The sequence below is a fragment of the Malaclemys terrapin genome, chromosome 10 (genome assembly GCF_027887155.1).
Source record: "Malaclemys terrapin pileata isolate rMalTer1 chromosome 10, rMalTer1.hap1, whole genome shotgun sequence".
NCBI lineage: Eukaryota > Metazoa > Chordata > Testudines > Emydidae > Malaclemys > Malaclemys terrapin.
This window is the reverse complement of record NC_071514.1, coordinates 7,853,078-7,871,092: the sequence shown is the minus strand read 5'-3', so window position 1 is coordinate 7,871,092 and position 18,015 is coordinate 7,853,078. Positions and strand designations below refer to the sequence as shown.

Genomic DNA, 18,015 nt, shown 5'->3' with positions numbered 1-18,015 from the left:
AGTCCTGATCCAGCGATGTCATTTATTGTTTCTTCTCTCCCTTCTAAACATCAATTAATCATGATGGTTGACATGTCGGCTCTTTCTATAAATGAACTGAAAGCTTGATGCTAAAGAAATTTACACAAGTGGGCTTCCCTTTTCGTAGTAATACAAAACCTATTACAGCACAGGGAGTATTTTGTGCAGGCAGAGCTGCACATGTGTTATAATTCAGCTATAAAATACTGATGCTACCTCATAACAGGATGGGTTATCTGTAGAAGTGGAGAACAAAACCCCTAGTGGACAGGGGGGTTTAAGCAGAGTCTGTAGAAGGCAGGATGATGCCAAGCTGACCTGAATATCAGCCTTCCCAACATTTCGAGCTTTTACGCCTCTTCTTATCCCTTCTAAGGAAGCCATAACGATCCACGATTGAGGGCAATGTTTCCTCTTCTCCTAGGGCAGCCAGTTATTAATAAAACATAACAAACCAGTAGCACCCCAGAACTTGTGCTCTGCCAAAGGTAAATGGGGAAAATGCCACTCCAAAAAGCTTCACAGCTTGTTCTAACTCTGGAATCCATAATTTTCGATTGGTTCTGACTTTTCCCAACACCGACTGGAAAGGCTTAGGCTGTCGCCGTGATAGCCCTGTATAAAATAGGCAGGTTCTACTTACAGTTGGAGTTCTGAAACTGAGGGCCCAGTTCTGCCAGCCATTCTGACTGTGCATAATGACTTGTGCAAGTCATGGCTTTGAAATCCCTGGACTGCTTGTGTGAGTAAATTACGACTCAAGGTGAATAAGGATAACCGAATGGGGCCCTTGATAACAGGTAAGCGGTAATTAAAGAATCTTACCTAATGGCTAGTGCGATAAAACCAGATTCTGATACCTTTGCCTAGGCCTGGTCTACAGCTAAAATTAAGATCAACATAGCTACATTGCTCAGTGGCGTGAAAAATTTGTGTGCCTGAGCGCTGACCTACGCCCCTGGTGTAGATGCAGTTAGGTCAATGGAAGAATGTTTCTGTCAACCTAGCTACTGTCACCTGGGGGGAGAGACTACCTACCGCAACTGGGAGGGGGGAAAAAACCTTCTGGCCCTGTAGGAAGCATCTACACTACAGTGGCACGGCTACAGTGCCGTAGTGTAGACATGGCCTTGCATTAAGCAACACCTTCCTTTGCAAACAGTCCCATTTGAAGCCAGTAGAATTGCTTGAAGCGTAAGGGCTGGTCTACACTTAAAACACTGCAGCAGCGCAGCGTCAGCAAAGAAGCTACCTAGGCTGACGTGAGGGGTTTTCCCATTGGCCTAGGTAATCCACCTCCCCGAGAGGTGGTAGCTAGGTTGACTGGAGAGTTCTCCTGTCAACCTTGTGCCGTCTACACTAGGTCAGTTTAACAGCGTTGTTCAGGGGGGTGGATTTTTCACGCCCCTGCCCTGAGTAATGTAGTTATAGCGACCTTATTTCCTAGTGTAGACCAGGCCTTAGTTGCTATTCAGTGAGAGTGAGGGTACCTTGGACTGAAAGCTCCTAAGGGCTGGGGCTGTCTTTTTATTCTGTTTGTACAGCACCTAGTACCACAGGGTCCTAGTCCATAAGTAGGTGCTATGGTAATACAGATGATTAAGTGGCTAGTACTGAAGTTGGGGGTGCTCACTGTCTCACATACAACAGGACCACATGTCCTATTTCTCCTGTTCTATCTGACCAGCTGCATATGACCTTTCCCTCTCTCCTGCATGTCTGCGTGCCAACCATCTAAACAAGAGGAGACCCAAGATAGGGAATGGAGTGGGGGAAGCTGTTTTCAGAGCTTTCATGTGGTTCCTAGTGCAACACAAACCATTTCCTCTGTCTGCACATAATCAGAACAGCTGCTTCTCTGGAGTCTGGCTTTTGGACAGGGTGTGTTCCAGGCTGGCACTGGGGAAACGTGCATTTTGGAACAAATGGTTCAAATCTGAAGGGGGGAACCTTCAAAACCATTTAAAATATCAAAACCCAGTAAATCCTCCAAAAGTAGTTTTCCAAAGATACAGGGCTCGAGCCTCAGCTGGTGTAAACCACTGCAACACGATTGAAACTATGCTTACACCATCTGGCCCAGCGTGTCTGAATCCGATTCGCCTCTTGCTTACACCCATGTAACTCAGGAGTTACTCCTTTTGTAGTCAGTAAAGTGACTCCTGATGTTCACCAGGCTGAATGAGATTTAAAATCTGGTCTGGGGTATTTTTTAAAAAAAATTCAGCAAAATATTTTTCCAGAAAAAATCCCTGATGTCCTAAACCAAGAGGGTTTTTTTGGTGCTGCTGTGAGAATATAGGAGCAGCTCCTCAGCTGGTGTAAATCAGCATAACTCCACTGAAGTCAATGCAGAATGACAGCAGCTGGAAACCTGGCCCATGTTCGAGACGCATTTAAAAAGCACAGTTGGGAGACTTCGGGTGAATGGCACCTTAGGCCTGTCTCCACGGTCAGAGCTGAAGCAGGCAGGTTCCATTGTTCTCTCCATTGCGTTCTCCTGGGGGGGAAGATAAATACAGAGAGAGCACGCATCCGAAGAAGTGGGCTGTAGTCCACGAAAGCTTATGCTCTAATAAATTTGTTAGTCTCTAAGGTGCCACGAGTACTCCTGTTCTTCGTATTAGATTTATGTTTGTTAATAACTTACAACACTTAAAAGCCTCAGCTGTTGTGATGGACATGGTCCACCCCGAGGGGAGTCAAATAGGCATCCAAACAATAAGGAGAAGGAGCACAATGTCAGGGCAAGGAAGCTACACAGAATATTTCTCCTCCTCTCGCCCCATGCATGCTATTTTCCCTGCTGCAGAATATCCATGTGACTGACAGGCCACATAGAAAAGGAGTTTGGGGCCCAGCAAACATCTGCACAAAGGGTCTTATTCCCTTTGCATCGAAAGTTAAAACGTGTGGCAATAGCACCAGCTACTCACACTGCATTACTCCTCTGGGCTGGGTCATATCGTGCAGTTGGTGACCAACAGCCAATGAGAGCTGGCCACAATACTACTGTGTGTAGAAAGCCACTCTCCCTGCAGATGCCCAGGGGCTGGGAGGCTGCTTTCCTGTGGATCCCCTGGCTTTACATCCATTTCTGTCTCTCTGATCCATGGGAAGGACATGTATGTGTATACGAGCAGCCGAGTTACTGCATTAGCTTCCCCTTCGTAGTGCCTCAGGGGAACATGCGTGTAACCCTTCTGCCAGGTGAAGCCAGCAGTGACAAGGGCCAGGTTCAGTATCTAGGGGTTCCTTTTCAACAATAAAACACAAAAGTGGCTCGAGCCCCCACCCAGTGACCTGGGACAATTACACACCACCCCCTGGGTGCCTCTAAGAGGCAATACTTCCCCTCTTGCAAGCACAGAGTCTGAGTGTAGCAAAAACTTTTAATAAAAGGAGGGAAGTAACTCCACATTAATTTGGGAAAACACTGCAACTAGGGCTCATAACACAAACCATGAGCAAAAGACCCACCCCCAAGTAAGTTGGACAGTGTCCGTTTCCCCTCAGGGTCTTAAGTCCAGCAACCCAAAAGTCCCTTTAACATGCCCGTCCCTTCTCTGTACCCCACTCACCCTTGCTGTCCTGGGCCAGTGCAGCCCCAGAGTTCATTTCCCACCCTGTGTGGAAGGCAGGGCAGATAAGGAGGCACCTTACATGCTGCACTGCTCGGGCACTCACTCGTTACCCCAAAGGCCAATTGCCATGTCTCTGCGGGGCTCTGCACTGGCCTTCTCCACCAGCTTCTCTGTGGGCCACTTGCCACGTCTCTTCACCAGCCGCCCTGCTAGCTGCTTGCCACCCCTCTCAGGAAGCTGCCCGCTCACCAAGATGTCTTCAGCCCCCCCGCCCCCCGCCAACTCAGCTTTCCATGATTTCAGCTGTTAGTGAGGGAGCCTCACTGGTGCACACTAGGCAATCTCTTGCAATAGAGACACTGTCCCAAAGTAGGCCTAATACTTAAACCTAGGACTTGGTGATTTCAGCTCTGCAGCACGTAACCAGACTCTCAATTGAGTCTTACTTCGCTCTTTTATTATCCCATGGAGAGAAGGGCCACATGGTGTCCAGAACCTTAAACCGGGCCCACACTACCAGGTACAAGTACCTGTTTCCCCCCCCGTCTTGGGCTTTCGAACCCATGTCTCCTGCCTAGTGAGTGCTGTTCAGTGGAGGGTGAGTCCCTCCATTGGCGTATGCCAGGTACAGTTCTGCTGCCCTTGGTTCACACAAGGATAGCAACCCTTTATTACTCCTGCCCCAATAACAAGAAGACTGGGGATCGAACACCAGCCACAAGTGATCATTTGGGCAAGCAGTCCCAATGCTGAGCACCTATGCAGGGTGGGTGTGTCCATGCAAACAAGATCAGCTTCTGAAGTCTTTTTTTCCACAGCTCACCACTAGATGTCAGGGGAGAACTCATCCAGACTCTACTTACATAGGGAATGAAGTTATTACATAAAAAGCAGTTGTGGCTCATCCAATATTTCGTAACCATCTTAGTTTGTCAGGAGACCCAGCTCTGGGACAAACTTTGGGATTGTGGGTCTCTGGTGGACAGAACGGGACACTGCCTGTCTTCAGGCTAAAGTTGATTTTAGTGGACAGACTTTCTGGTCCCAGGTCAGCTGCAGGTGCTTCTCGACAGATACCGTGGGGTTGTCACATGGTGAGTTAGCACGTGGCAAGCCAGGGCATGAAACTACAGCGCATTAGCTTGCCACGTGCTAAGTGGCTGTGTTGACCCTGCTACAGCACACTAAAAAAGTTCCGTAGTGCGCTTGGAAATGGAAGTGTGTCCAAGTGCACTATGGAAAACTTTTAGTCTGTGGCAGCTGGGTCCTCCCAGCCAGCTAGTGTGCAGCAAGCTAGCGTGCTGTAGATTCACACCCTGGCTTGCTATGCATTAACTTGCCATGTAGACAAGCCCTACGTGTAGCAATTTAAAATGAAACCACAAATAAAATGGTTCTTCTACCATGGTCATTGGGGGAGGGGTATACTGTGTGTGTGTGTGTGTGTGTGTGTATATATATATATATATATATATATATATATATATATATATATATATATATATATATATATATAAAAATATTGCTTTCCTCTGAATCAGCTATTGACCACTGTTTTCTGATTTAGATGGACCAATAGCAGGATTTGTCTCACCAGATCATTATTATTTACTCTTTTTATTTACAGGTTTTAATTTTGGTTTTACCCTCTGTTAAATAGCTCTTGTTTGATCAGAAACATAATATATCAGAATATTTCACAATCTTTAATGCCCCACATCTCACAATGCCCCTGGGAGGTAGGGCAGTATTAATATTGCCATTGTACAGATGGGGAAAACTGAGGCATAGAGACGAAGTGACTTGCCCAAGGTCACATGGGGAGGTCTGTGGAAGACCAGGAAACTGAACCTGAGTCTCCCAGGTCTACATTACTGCCCTAACCACTGGACCCTCCTTCCTCTCCTTGATAAAATAGTGTTCAGAGTTAAGAGTCTTGCAAGCTGTAGTTGAAATAACAAGGGTAGGACTGTTGGTGCTTTTATTTTGCTTTTGGAAACAGGTTGTTGTTTTTGCTTTTCCTCAGTGTGTTTCTTCATCTAAGGGGCTTTTGCTTTACAAGAAGTTACAGTTGTATAAATATTCTTGTTTTTATGATGTAAAGTGGTTGGTTGACCTAGATTGGTCTTGGCCAGAGACAGGACAGCATGGAAAGCACTCTCAGATACTTTCAAGTTATTCACATGTGGCAACCGGGCAAATAAACAATATGCAAACCACCTGCCAACTCTTGTAAGTGGCACGCTGCATCATCTGTGATAGCAGCCGTTTCCCCAGGCAGTACTGTGCATTCTTGAAAGATTGTTTTCCATCCCCTACTTTACCCTACCCTATGTGTTATATGTGAGTGCAACATGTATACTTTGTATTTGCTTTGTGTTTACGTTGCAGAGGCAAATTTTGCATGCACTCAGCAACATACGTTATATTGTGTTCTTCCTTGTGTACCTGGCTTCCCAAATATCTCATTATTCCCCAGAGCTCTGATGTTTTGTTTTTGGGTAAATTCAGATTGGAAGCATGAGGTCAGAATTAATTATGGCGAACTGTTGCCTGTGGATAATCTAGCGGGGGTTATATAACTGAGTCTGCTTTGGGCTGGGTCTTGCAAACCCTGACTTGTGCATCCTGATGCACGCATCTACTGAAGTCAAAACAGGACCCTTCTTTGACTAGAGCCCAAATTACCAATGAAAGGTTGTAGCGAGTGGGAAAGATTGACGGTCCAATACTGGATCATTTTGATGTGCACTTGCTATTAAAACGATTTTCAAAAGCAATAGGCTGTAGTACTGCCCAGCCGAGGGCTGTGGTATGCTTAGATCTTCACTGGTTTAACAAGGTTGGGGACTAACTGTGTTCTAGGACTGTCTGGTCCTGCCAGTGTGGAAAGAGGATGACCGAGGACCAGAAATTGTTGCGACACTGTTGATGGGTCTGTCTGCATTAGTATCATGGAGGGGGGTGATTGCAGGTCACATAGACGCACCCAAGTAGTTTTTAAGTGAGGTGAAACTTGGGGGTATGCAAGACCAATCAGACTCCTGAAAGGGGTACAGTAGTCGGGGAACAGTCAAGAGCCACTGGTGTAGACATACCCTTAGTCTCCAAAAGGCTTGTCTACGTTTGAGTGTTAATTCACATTAAGGGAGGGAGTGAATTTTAAGTGCAATAGGTATTCTGGAATAAGTCCAGGTATAGACAAGCTCTATTAATCGTGCTTAGATATGGTCATTTTCATAATGTAGCTGAATCTTAAGTGAAATGCAAACCTCAATAGTACAATCTAACCATGTGCTGAAGTAGTTTAACCGTTGTCCAATAACATAGCTGCAATTGAACCAAGTCTTTGGAATTACAGTGACAACAATAGAGCTGCTGTTCCATGACATGCCTTTTGTATCTGACAGATTGACCAAAAACAGTTTGATAAAATTTTGGAGCTGATAGAAAGCGGGAAGAAAGAAGGTGCCAAGCTGGAGTGTGGGGGTTTAGCCATCGGAGACAGAGGTCTGTTCATAAAACCCACCGTGTTTTCAGAGGTTACTGACAACATGCGAATTGCCAAAGAAGAGGTACAGTACTCCATCGGCGGTTTAGATTTCAGGTCACGTGTAGCAGCCACAGTACAATATTTTAACGGTGCTTTTCCTTCGTTATTTTCAGTGACAGTCCCACTAATTTGAAAATTTTTCTGCCATGATCTTAGTAGATGTCAAGCAAAATAAATGACTGAAAATTGCAGAATTTATTAAGTTGACAGAGCATCCCAAAAAGCCGCGTGGTGCAGAAATGATTTTCCGACACATTGGTAATAAGGGAATTTCCAAGGTTTATTTAAAAACTAATCTGACCAATAACCAGAAGTGGAAGTTTAATAGGAGGAGAAAGGGGAGGGGATACTGTCAAAGTTGTTAGAGCTGGAGTGTGATTGCATAGTACATGAGCACGCTACAGTAACACATCTATGTGTGAACTTCAGCTGTAAGCGTTCAGGCCCCCATTCAGGAAAGCGCCTCTAATCAGGAAAGCTTCTTACGCCCCCATTAAAGTCAATGGCACTTAAGCACCTGTTTACATTTAAGCATATGCTTCAATGTGGTGCCGAATTAGGGTTTCATGTAGTTGCTATAAACGTTCTTACTGAAAACGAAACCATTTTTAATGGAAGGGCATTGACAGTATTTTTCTGACTTGCAAATTCAGTAAATTGCAATAATTCAGGCATATATTTACTAGTTACAGAAATTCCTCACCTGCCTGCTCCCTCTCCATGATCAGAAAATTCTTGGACCATCTAAATCCACAGTTGTATCTTCTACCTAGTTGGCTAGGTAGGGCACCATGTTTGTGCCCCCTACTGGATGGAATCAGAACTGCTCAACTGTGCATGCCAGGGTTTATGTGCCCAAAGTTAGGAGAGGTTCCCCTTTGGCTCCAGGGATATGCCCCTTGTGCTTTTGGACATGATGATCTAAGTTCTAACCCCACTGTTGCTATAAAGCCCTGAGTAGTTGTTGTGCCTCCCAGTGAAACCCTGATGTTGGAACTCATGGACAAGTTGGAATATTCCAATAACCTAGAAAGAGAAACTTGGTGAGCCCAATAATTGCAGATGTAAATGCTATTCTTCTCTTGCTGATATCCTTGTCTGTGCTGGCTCAGTCATCCTAGTGCCAAAATACTGGGAAAACCAGACTTGTAAGTCAGACACTCTCTGGTTTTCAGTATTTTAATAGCAAGCAAGCTGAAACAAGCGGCCTGTGATTAGACCCTGAGGTTTCCCTTTGAAACAATATTAACAAATGTATTTCCATTGGGGAATAGAATGGGAATAAAGTGGCTGTCAAGGTCCTATTGTATGCCAAGGTGTCTGATAGTTTAGCCTAGACATTTTTATGGGGTCACTTATTGTATACTCCTGGGAAAGAGTGTGTCATCTTGATGTGTCAGATCTACCATGCAGTCTCTGAGGAACCTGGAAAAACCTCAGTCAGCCTGGGCATGAGTGTCCTAAAAATAGAGAAGAATAAGATCTGAACAGACAATCCCATGACAAACCTCTTTCAAATGAATTACCTCCAGATCCCAACTCATGATTCATGGGGCTTCTCCAGTTTCATGTCCTGTTACTGTCTGCTAGCAAGAGTCCATTAAGAACGCGGACCTTAAAAAGGCAGGAATTTGCAGCAACTTGTTTGGAGTCCACCTTTTTGTGAAACAATTGATTAAGCTCTTGCAGGGGATGTCCCTGTGGAAAGCTACGTGTAGGAGCATGTCTCCATTTCATCAGTGGAGTATCAGCTTGCATAGCATATGTTCATCAGCACATAGACGTGTCCTGGCATTGCTTCTGTATTGCACTGTGTACGAAACTTCAGCCCACTTGTGCTCAGAAAAATAGGCTTGTACTATTCTGTGGCTGCAGAATGCCCTTATCAATACATGAGCCAGGTTATGCACCTGCAGAGCTAGTGTAGGCAGTGGTGGGCAGCCACTTGTGTGTGTTGATACATGCAGCTGATTTTGCAAAGGTGTAGACAACCTGGGTGAAAATGTATGTAAATGTCGTACATTTCAACTACAGCAAGTGCCTGTTGCGCCCATAGAGTTCTGAATGGAGAAAGAATGAACCATTTTAAACGTATCCAGAACGAACTCTTGTCCGTTTTAACTAAATAACTTTTGCTCGTGCAGATTACAAGATGCCATATTGCAAAGGAAAATCTTTAATCTTTGGAGCTTTGCATGGGTCTACTACTGCAGCACCTCACTTCACACTGGGCCTGAACCAGATTCCATTGGCAATCAGTGGGGAGTTTTGTCATTCTCTTCTGCAAGAGCAGGTCCATCGTACAGATTGAAAACGTTAAAACACCAAAACTGAAGATGTCCATATAACATTTCTAAGTTTAATTTTCAGAACACTCACTGTTCTTTGCAGAGTAATGCCTGTTTAATTGCTTACAGATTTTTGGACCAGTGCAGTCAATAATGAAGTTCAAAAGTATAGAAGAGGTCATAAAAAGAGCGAATAACACGGAATATGGACTCACAGCAGCCGTATTCACAAAGAATCTGGACAGAGCTCTGACATTAGCTTCTGCGCTGGAGTCTGGAACAGTCTGGTAAATGTGTTTCTGCCTATGGGGTGCGATACACAGAGGTAGTTTACGTGTCTGAGCCCTGGTGATCAGTAACACTGACCCTGAACTTCCTTCCTCTTGAAATTTTGTCCTAAGAAGCAATAGCCGTTGCCGAAAATGAGATCGTGAGAGTGAAATGTATTTTAGAGAAACCAAACTGTTTTAGTTCCCACACATTTTAAATGTAATCTCTCATATGGAAAATCCCAACAGCATATGCTGCCTTATCGAATAACATGGTTATGCCTGCTGAGAAACTTTTATTTAAAAAAAAAATACTACTACTATTGGGATGCTGTTTATTGTGTAGTTGTTGTATAAGGTCTCCGACTATGTAACAAATTGGTCTGGACAGTAGATGGCACCATGTCACTGTTTAAAGAGGCAAGTCAGTATTTTGTGTACAAAGCTCCTTATTTAATATTAGGACAGTTTAAAGCACAGGGCTGAAATCCTGGCCCCACTGTAGTCAATGGCAGTTTCGCTCTGGTGCCTGATAGTATGTTGGGTTTTTTTTTTTTAAATCTTTTCTATTTAGAAACAATGCTTTGTATTTATCCAAGATTTTCAGCCTCTCTAAGGATATTTTCAAGAGAATATCCTGTCTTTGGTTCTGAAGACAGGATCCACCACACTTTTTCATGTGATGCTACAGTCCTGTCTGTTGCAACCGGCCAAATCCTGCTCATATTGTTCAGGTGCTGTAGTCAAGGGAACAGGATTTGAATCTCGTAATCACACCACAGCTAGTGTCCTATAGGAGTAGGCCCTCGGGGGAGCTAGTGTACCATAGGCTCACCAGTGGGTTACACTAGCAATTTCTACTCGCACCCCAACACAAATGTGTCTAATACAATTGTATTCCTACACCTACCACTTGTACTTTGGACAGTAGCAAAGCGGTTGCAGCTGAGGCGGGCGTGTCTAGACAAGGAAATAGGTTATATTTTTTAAAAGTGTGTTTTTTAAATGAGACTTTGAAACAAGCATAGACACAGTTTAAGACATTTACAGATGTGTTAGCTGGTCCTGGCTGGAAAATGAGGAAAAAAGGACCAATCTTTGTAGAGAATGATGGGTTTCTCAAATATTCTATGTTTTGTGCTATGATAAAAATCAAACCCCGTGGCTGAAATGATCAAAATGTAGTGACTAAAACACCTAGTGAAGTAAATAAAGGGAAGAGACACATTTGTCAGGCAACTCGTGAATATTAATAAAGATTAATCTATTTCCCCCACCTTCCAACTGTTTAATTTGATAAAAATTTATGTTTGACCATAGGATCAACTGCTACAATGCCCTTTATGCACAAGCTCCTTTTGGTGGCTTTAAGATGTCAGGAAATGGCAGAGAACTGTAAGTTTGTTTTGTTTTGGGGTTGTTGATTTTTTTTTTTTAACTGTTTTGTTTTCTCTCTTTAATGTAGAACAGTGTTTCCCAAACTTGGGACGCCACTTGTGTAGGGAAAGCCCCTGGTGGGCCGGGCCGGTTTGTTTACCTGCCGCGTCCGCAGGTCCAGCCGATCGCGGCTCCCACTGGCCGCAGTTCGCTGCTCCAGGCCAATGGGAGCCGCTGGAAGCAGCGGCCAGTACGTCCTTCGGCCCACGCCGCTTCCAGTAGCTCCCATTGGCCTGGAGCAGTGAACCACAGCCAGTGGGAGCCGCGATCGGCCGAACCTGCGGACGCAGCAGGTAAACAAACTGGCCCCCCCAGGGGCTTTCCCTACACAAGCAGCGTCCCAAGTTTGGGAAACACAGATGTAGAAAATTAAATGCGATCTTGTAAGTGTGATGACTTAGTAAGAATTTCACCAAGCTTGCCTTAAACTGTTGGGGCTGGATTTTGTTGCCCTTACACCTCTATGTAGTCATTTATACCAGTGCAATGTATCCTAGAGTTTGAGACCAGAAGGGATCACCAAATCAGTCTGACCACCTGTATATCATAGGCCACCAACCCCTGCACATTAAACCCAGCAACTAAAAAAAATGAGACCCAAGTATTACAGCCCACAGGAGACTAGACTGTTATGTGCCCGAGGCCCCTGCAATGGCAGGGAAATGATCGAGTGAGGGTAAGAGGGTGTAAAAACTTTTTGTGATTTGTTTGTGTGAATAGTGCCCTTCGAATCCACCTCGCCCAGCCTGCAAGTCATCCACAGCACTCAGTACTCTCCGTCCTAAAACTGCTTTTCAAAACTCAGTTAAATAGCTCCTACTCTTGCTTTAATGGTGAAGGATATTTCCTTGCCAGGTAAACATCAGACCAAGGCTGTCATGTAATGAATTCCCCCTGCTTCACCTGCTGATGGAGGTTAGGGCTTAAGAAGGTGCTTGGGGGTGGGGATGGGTTCCTGTGGCTCTGCAGAGAGCCTGCCAGAGAAAAATGAATTCTACCTTCCCCCATTCCAAGGCTTTTCAGTTACTGAAGGGCTGCTAGCTTTTTCTCAGTACCTCTGGAAATGAGGTCTCTCAGGTTAGTCACCCCAACATTCTAGCACCCAACTTAGCATCCACTCTTGAAAATTTTGGCCCAAGGTCCCATGTGAGTCATCAGTCCTGGGAGCAGAACTCCTATTTCCAGAGGCAGATTCATCACTGCATAGGGAAAGCAGCTTGCAATTACTCTGTTCAGGGGCTTCCTAAGGCTGGTTTTGTCCTAATCACAGAGCTCCTCCCTAGGTGTTAACTCACAATCTATTATTAACCATGTCTCTTGGCTTTGTTTTGGAAGAGAAATGCGTTCAGATGTTTGATTTGCTAAACGAGCTGGAGAGCAAGGATGATCCTTCCAAAGGATATAAAGACCATGAGAAAATGTATGGCTTTCCTTTGCCTGAGGGCCTGCCTAATTAGAGAATATTTGAAGAATAAACAATACAGAAAATTTGAGGCGTCAGTTATTGGTCATTGGGGGTAACATACAGAGTATAGGGGGGATGTTAGTGTTTTGGGGTTGGGCAGCACACATAATATATACAGACTGCAATGTCCCCAATGGTGGGGGGGTAAACCGGTGGGTGGGATCAGGATACAGCTGACAAGCGGTGAGGGTCTATCACCCATACAGAAAGTAGAGACGGTCATGGGTATAAGTAAGTGGGCTGGGTAATGGGGATGGGGTGACCCTCGTGCGGTGGGATTCAGTTAGGTTCGGTGGGTTCGGGGCTCAGGGGATAAAGTCCAGCGGCGGGGGGGGGGGGGGTTATAGGTCTCTTCCCCCTTGTGGGTGCACGAGGTCTCCCCGGCTCACTCTCTGTATTGGCGGTGGCCGGTGATGTGCTCTGTGTAGATGTCCCGGGACCAACGAATAGTGTCAGAGACCATTCGGCGTCTCATGAGCCGCACGTAATGACAGCCCACCCCACAGGTCCTCAGCACGCGTTCATTACATGGGTCCCAGGCACCCAGGGCCCCAACGAGCAGAGCGTCGGTGTGCACCTCGTAGCCCTATCTCATCCAGGCTTTCTTCCTTGGGCAATGAAGGGAAAAGGGGCATATCCCCCCCCCCCCCCCGACCTGGATGTAATATAATGACTGCACCTATCCTCCAATTAGAGTTGTTTTTACACTAACATTATTTCTCAGGACACACACTACAAGTCCGCCCCCCCCATATATTTATATAATATGTATAGTACATGCTCCCACACAGAAACTTATTTTATTCTAAGGAAGAAGAAAGCAAGTGTAATTTTAGTTACTGTCTAGAAGGTAGTAATAGTGTGCATGCAGTGCCTTTCCTTCTGCAGACTCCCAAAATGCTTCATGAATTCCACCAAGCTGGGAACTGGGACATTCCTCATGTCAGTATTAGCCATTCAACCATTGCTAGACTTGTCTCAAAGCTAGCGCTCTCTCTCTCTCTCTCATATCTCATCTATAAAGTGCATTATGAGTAGGGCCCTACCAAATTCACGGCCATGAAAAACGCATCATGGACCATGAAATGTGGTCTCTTGTATGCTTTTACCCTATGCTATACAGATTTCATGGAGGAGACTAGTATTTCTCAAATTGAGGGTCCTGACCCAAAATGAGTTTGTTGAGGGGTTGCGAGGTTATTTGGGGAGGGGAGGGCGGGCACGGTATTACTACCCTTACTTCTGTGCTGCCTTCAGAGCTGGGAGGCTGGAGAGCAGTGGCTGGTGGCCGGGCGCTTAGCTCTGAAGGCAGCGCCCCGCCAGCAGCAGCGCAGAAGTAAGGCTAGCAGTACCACAATCCCTCCCCCCCCCACACACACACACCAACCTTGCAAACCCCTCCCCCCCACAACTCCTTTTTGGGTCAGGACCCCTACAATTACAACACTGTGCCATTTCAAATTTAAATAGCTGAAATCATGGAATTTATTATTTTTAAAATCCTATGATCGTGAAACGTACCAAAATGGACAGTGAATTTGGTAGGGGCCCTAATTATGAGACACGATGGGTCAGCTCTCCGGCTGGTATAAGTCAGCAGAGCGCCATTGGCTTTGATGGACCTATGTTGATTTAAAGCAGCAGATGATCTGGGCCTGCATAGCGCTTATAAAATGTAGCGATATTATTAAATAAGACGTGCTGGGTGAAAGCAGCTATCATACGTGAAAATGTAGTATGATTAAAATGGCAAATGTAAGCACTGAAATGGCTTTATTTTTTCTTTCAGTGGTGAATACGCTCTGGCTGAATATACTGAGGTGAAAACAGTCACTATTAAAATATCCCAGAAGAATCACTGAGAGAGCTGGAGGCCTAAAAGCTCTGACACTCTGAATGTGACACGCAGACATGGGGGACAAGTTCAAAACATGGGGAAAGGGGTGGGAGGAAGAAAACAGCACTTCTTCTTTTTTCAAAGAGAACTTTTTTACTTTATAGAAACTTTGAATCTACTGGACTTTGAATGCTCGTCAATTAGCTTTTGGAGAGAGAATTTAATTGACCTGTCAGCTGTCCATTCTGTGCCCTCACTTGCTGTATGCTGCCTTCAGTGGACTAGTCCTTGGCTTTACATCAGTCTCTTACCAGTGACCAAACTTCTGGTCACACAGTGCTTTACAGAAAGTTTGTTTTTATCATACTGGGACTTTGAAGACAAAATCACCCCCAATGCCATATTAGAGAGACCCAAGGCATCACTAGCATGGAATGTTGAAAGACCTGTGGACTTTAGCTGGTATAAACCAACATAGCTCCATTGACTTCAGTGGCATTGCTGCTGATATAAGCCAGTATAACAGCATTGAAATCACAGGAGTTATATTGGGGTGAAGAGGAGAATTGAGCCCTCTGAGGGGGGCAGTTTATTTATGTCTTTGTGGAAGGTTATGTAAAGCACTTTTATCTAAAAGAGTTGTCTTGGTCTCTCTAATACACGCACATCCTCCATAATGGTGATAGCGTAGCCCCATTGACGTCAATAGGGGTTTTGCCATCTACTTCAGTGGGACCAGTTTCATCCTACATATTTAGACTTGAGGAGGAGGGGAACTTTTGTACCCCTTGCATTGTGACGCATGTACTCTACGCGTACTGAAAACAAGTCATTGACTCACTAACCTGTCTGGTTTCAGAAGAGTTCATACGGTGTATGATAAATCTTCACTAAGGCACTTTTCACAAGAGGATTTTGCACTGCATCTACAGTAATGACGCCAGCGCTCCTGCCAGCCTTGTAGCAGGGCACGCACACTGCAGAAAACATCCCTGGGCTAGAAACCCAAATGGAAATCTTCCAAAAGAAACAGAAGGCTGGAGAGACAGCAAAACATGCATCTCGCTTCTCTGCCATCGTTTTTATCCCAACATGTGAATCTCATTTTGTTCAGCTGGAGCTGTTCTTTATGTTGAGCAGGATTGGTAAACTCCCCTAAACCTCTGTTTCCCCCCGCCCCGCAGATGAATGTAATTTAACATAGATTTCTGAAAATACGCTGTGAACAAGAAATTGCTCCCCGGCCAGGACTGTTATGCAAAGTTTCAACTGTCTCCATTTCATGGGCTAAATCACCTAGGGTCTATGCTGCAGAAAGCCATTGTGCAACCTGTAGGTGGGCCCCTGTCAGTTTGCAGTGGTATAAAATTCCTGCCACGCTGGCAATCTGGCCCCAAATTGGGCAGCACTAGCTGGGGAGGGCGATTTGTGATGAGGGTGGTTGGAAGATGCTCTGATTCCACAGCCAGCTCCAGCAATGTTCTGTCTAGAATCCTCAACCAAGATCAAAGCTGAGGGAAGGCAGGTAATGGGCAAATACCCCACTCAGGCATCATGGGAGCAAATTGGCCTGAGGTGCATAACTCCTTTGTGTCATACCTAGGACTCCTAAGGCAGCGAATGCCTGTTGACTTCACTGGAGTGCTCCTAAGGGCCCTTTGTTGTCAAAGGAAGTTATGCAGGTGTCTAAAGCAGCAGTAGATGACAAACCCCAGAAATTAGGGTTTAACGTGGAAATGCATTGTGGGGCAAACCGCAAAGCTAGAGCATAACCCAATAACTTTCTTCCACCAGAGATGCTCCTCCTGGATAAGTAAGAATTATTACCATGCTGATAGATGAGGAGGTATGAAAGAAGTTTCCCTTGTTAGTCACTGAATCTTGAAAGAAATGAGGCTTTTGTGCCCCTTAATCTCTGATCACTCATAAATAACATAACACTGACAGCTGTAACAACTGGCAGGAGGAGAGGGGTGGGGGTCTGCTCTCCCATGGATGTAAGCGGTGGGACTTCCACAGATGCATCTCCCCACCTAAATGCAGAAGAGATCCCATGAAAGTCCAAATGGGAAAACTGTAAATATATTTCTATTTTTGTAGTACATTTAGCGAGATCTCAACTGTCTTATCAGACAAGCAGCTTACTATTGCCGACTTACGTTTTCTAGAGCTACAAACAAATGATCTGGAGGCAAGGTAAATAGTAAAATGAAGCTGGAATAACAATAATAACTAATATAGCTGTCTGTATTTTTTGTTTGTTTGAGAAACATCTTGGGGGAATGAAAACATGACAACATCTGAAATGTACAATCTTTTTTAGCATTTGGTTTTTATATATAATATTTTCACTTCTTTTTTTCCCCTCAAGTTAAACGAATGACTTAGTAATGTATTCTCTTACTGTATAAATCAGGGTTTGACTTTACACACTGAATTTTCTAAATTATATATCAAGTAACATTAGCCACTAACATAAAATGACCCGTTAGAGGATTTATATTCTTTCATTGCACAGTAATACTTTTCATATGAAATACTACTTAATTTTTTAAAAATATATTTATAAATTAGAGTACAGTTAATCTAATGTATTTTTATAGCTGAAGGTACATAGAAATACTATGTGTTTAAACCTCATGTATATATTTAGAATATGGGTATCTTTTTGTAATATTAGCTTTTCAATTCTTAATAAAAATGTTAACTTTTTGTGGTACGGTTTGTATAAATGTTACAGGTGCGATCTTGTCCACTAAAGAGTGTGTGTGTGTGCGTGGGGGGGGAAATCCTGCTGACTTTACTCAAACGAGTAAACAAACGTTGACAGAACAAACTTTGAAAATCTACAGCAAGATTGTGATACCTATACTGACACTGAACAATTCCTGACATCTTGGGTTGTCTCATTGAACTCAGTGAGAATATTCAGAATAAAGATCTCCTTGGTGTAAAAATATCATGCTCTAGCACCAATAAATAACCTTAAAAAAGGAAAAAATAACTTAATACTATTCCATATTAAAACTCAGTGCTTTTAAAAAGAAAATTACAGTGTGGTTTAATTACACCCCCTATGGATTACTTTGAAATCTGCTCTGAATAAATAAATTCTCTTTATTTGAGTAAAACCTAAATAATCTGGGGACTTTCCATCCAGCAGAAGTGTCTATTAATCCAAACACCTGTCTGTCTGATCAGTCACTCTGTCCTTAGATCCCCTTTACGTGGGTAGGATCTGTAACCAATAAGGCCTTTATCAGAAGAGGTCTTGGGGCTTGTCTACATTGGCACTTTACAGTGTTGCAACTTTGTCGCTCAGGGGTGTGAAAAAACACCCCCCTGAGTGCAGCCAAGTGCCAGTGTCGACAGTGCACCAGCGCAGGGAGCTACGCCTATCGTGGAGGTGGGTGTTTGCGAGCACTGGATGTTCGTGATTACACAAGCCGTGTAAAATCGCTGCTAGTGTAGAGTAGCCCTAAGTAATTTGCCACACCTAGGCACAACAGGCAGCCGCGGATGCAATGGGAGCATTAAATGAGAATGTCCCTGCTTTGGTTG

General features: G+C 44.4%; 1 protein-coding gene across 2 annotated transcripts in view; it reads left to right on the top strand.

Moving 5' to 3' along the window:
- The window catches only part of ALDH1A3 (aldehyde dehydrogenase 1 family member A3), a 49,491-nt gene extending 32,325 nt beyond the window's left edge, over window positions 1-17,166 (top strand). The window contains exons 10-13 of one of the 2 annotated variants that reach the window (XM_054041782.1): window positions 7,016-7,180; window positions 9,576-9,733; window positions 11,036-11,110; window positions 14,407-17,166. In XM_054041782.1, coding sequence (XP_053897757.1) covers window positions 7,016-7,180; window positions 9,576-9,733; window positions 11,036-11,110; window positions 14,407-14,479 — 471 coding nt within the window. In that variant the 3' untranslated portion in view covers window positions 14,480-17,166. Of the gene's footprint in view, window positions 1-7,015; window positions 7,181-9,575; window positions 9,734-11,035; window positions 11,111-12,487; window positions 12,646-14,406 lie in introns of those variants that run through there. The other variant, XM_054041783.1, reaches the window with a different exon arrangement.
- The last annotated feature ends 849 nt before the right edge of the window (window positions 17,167-18,015 follow it).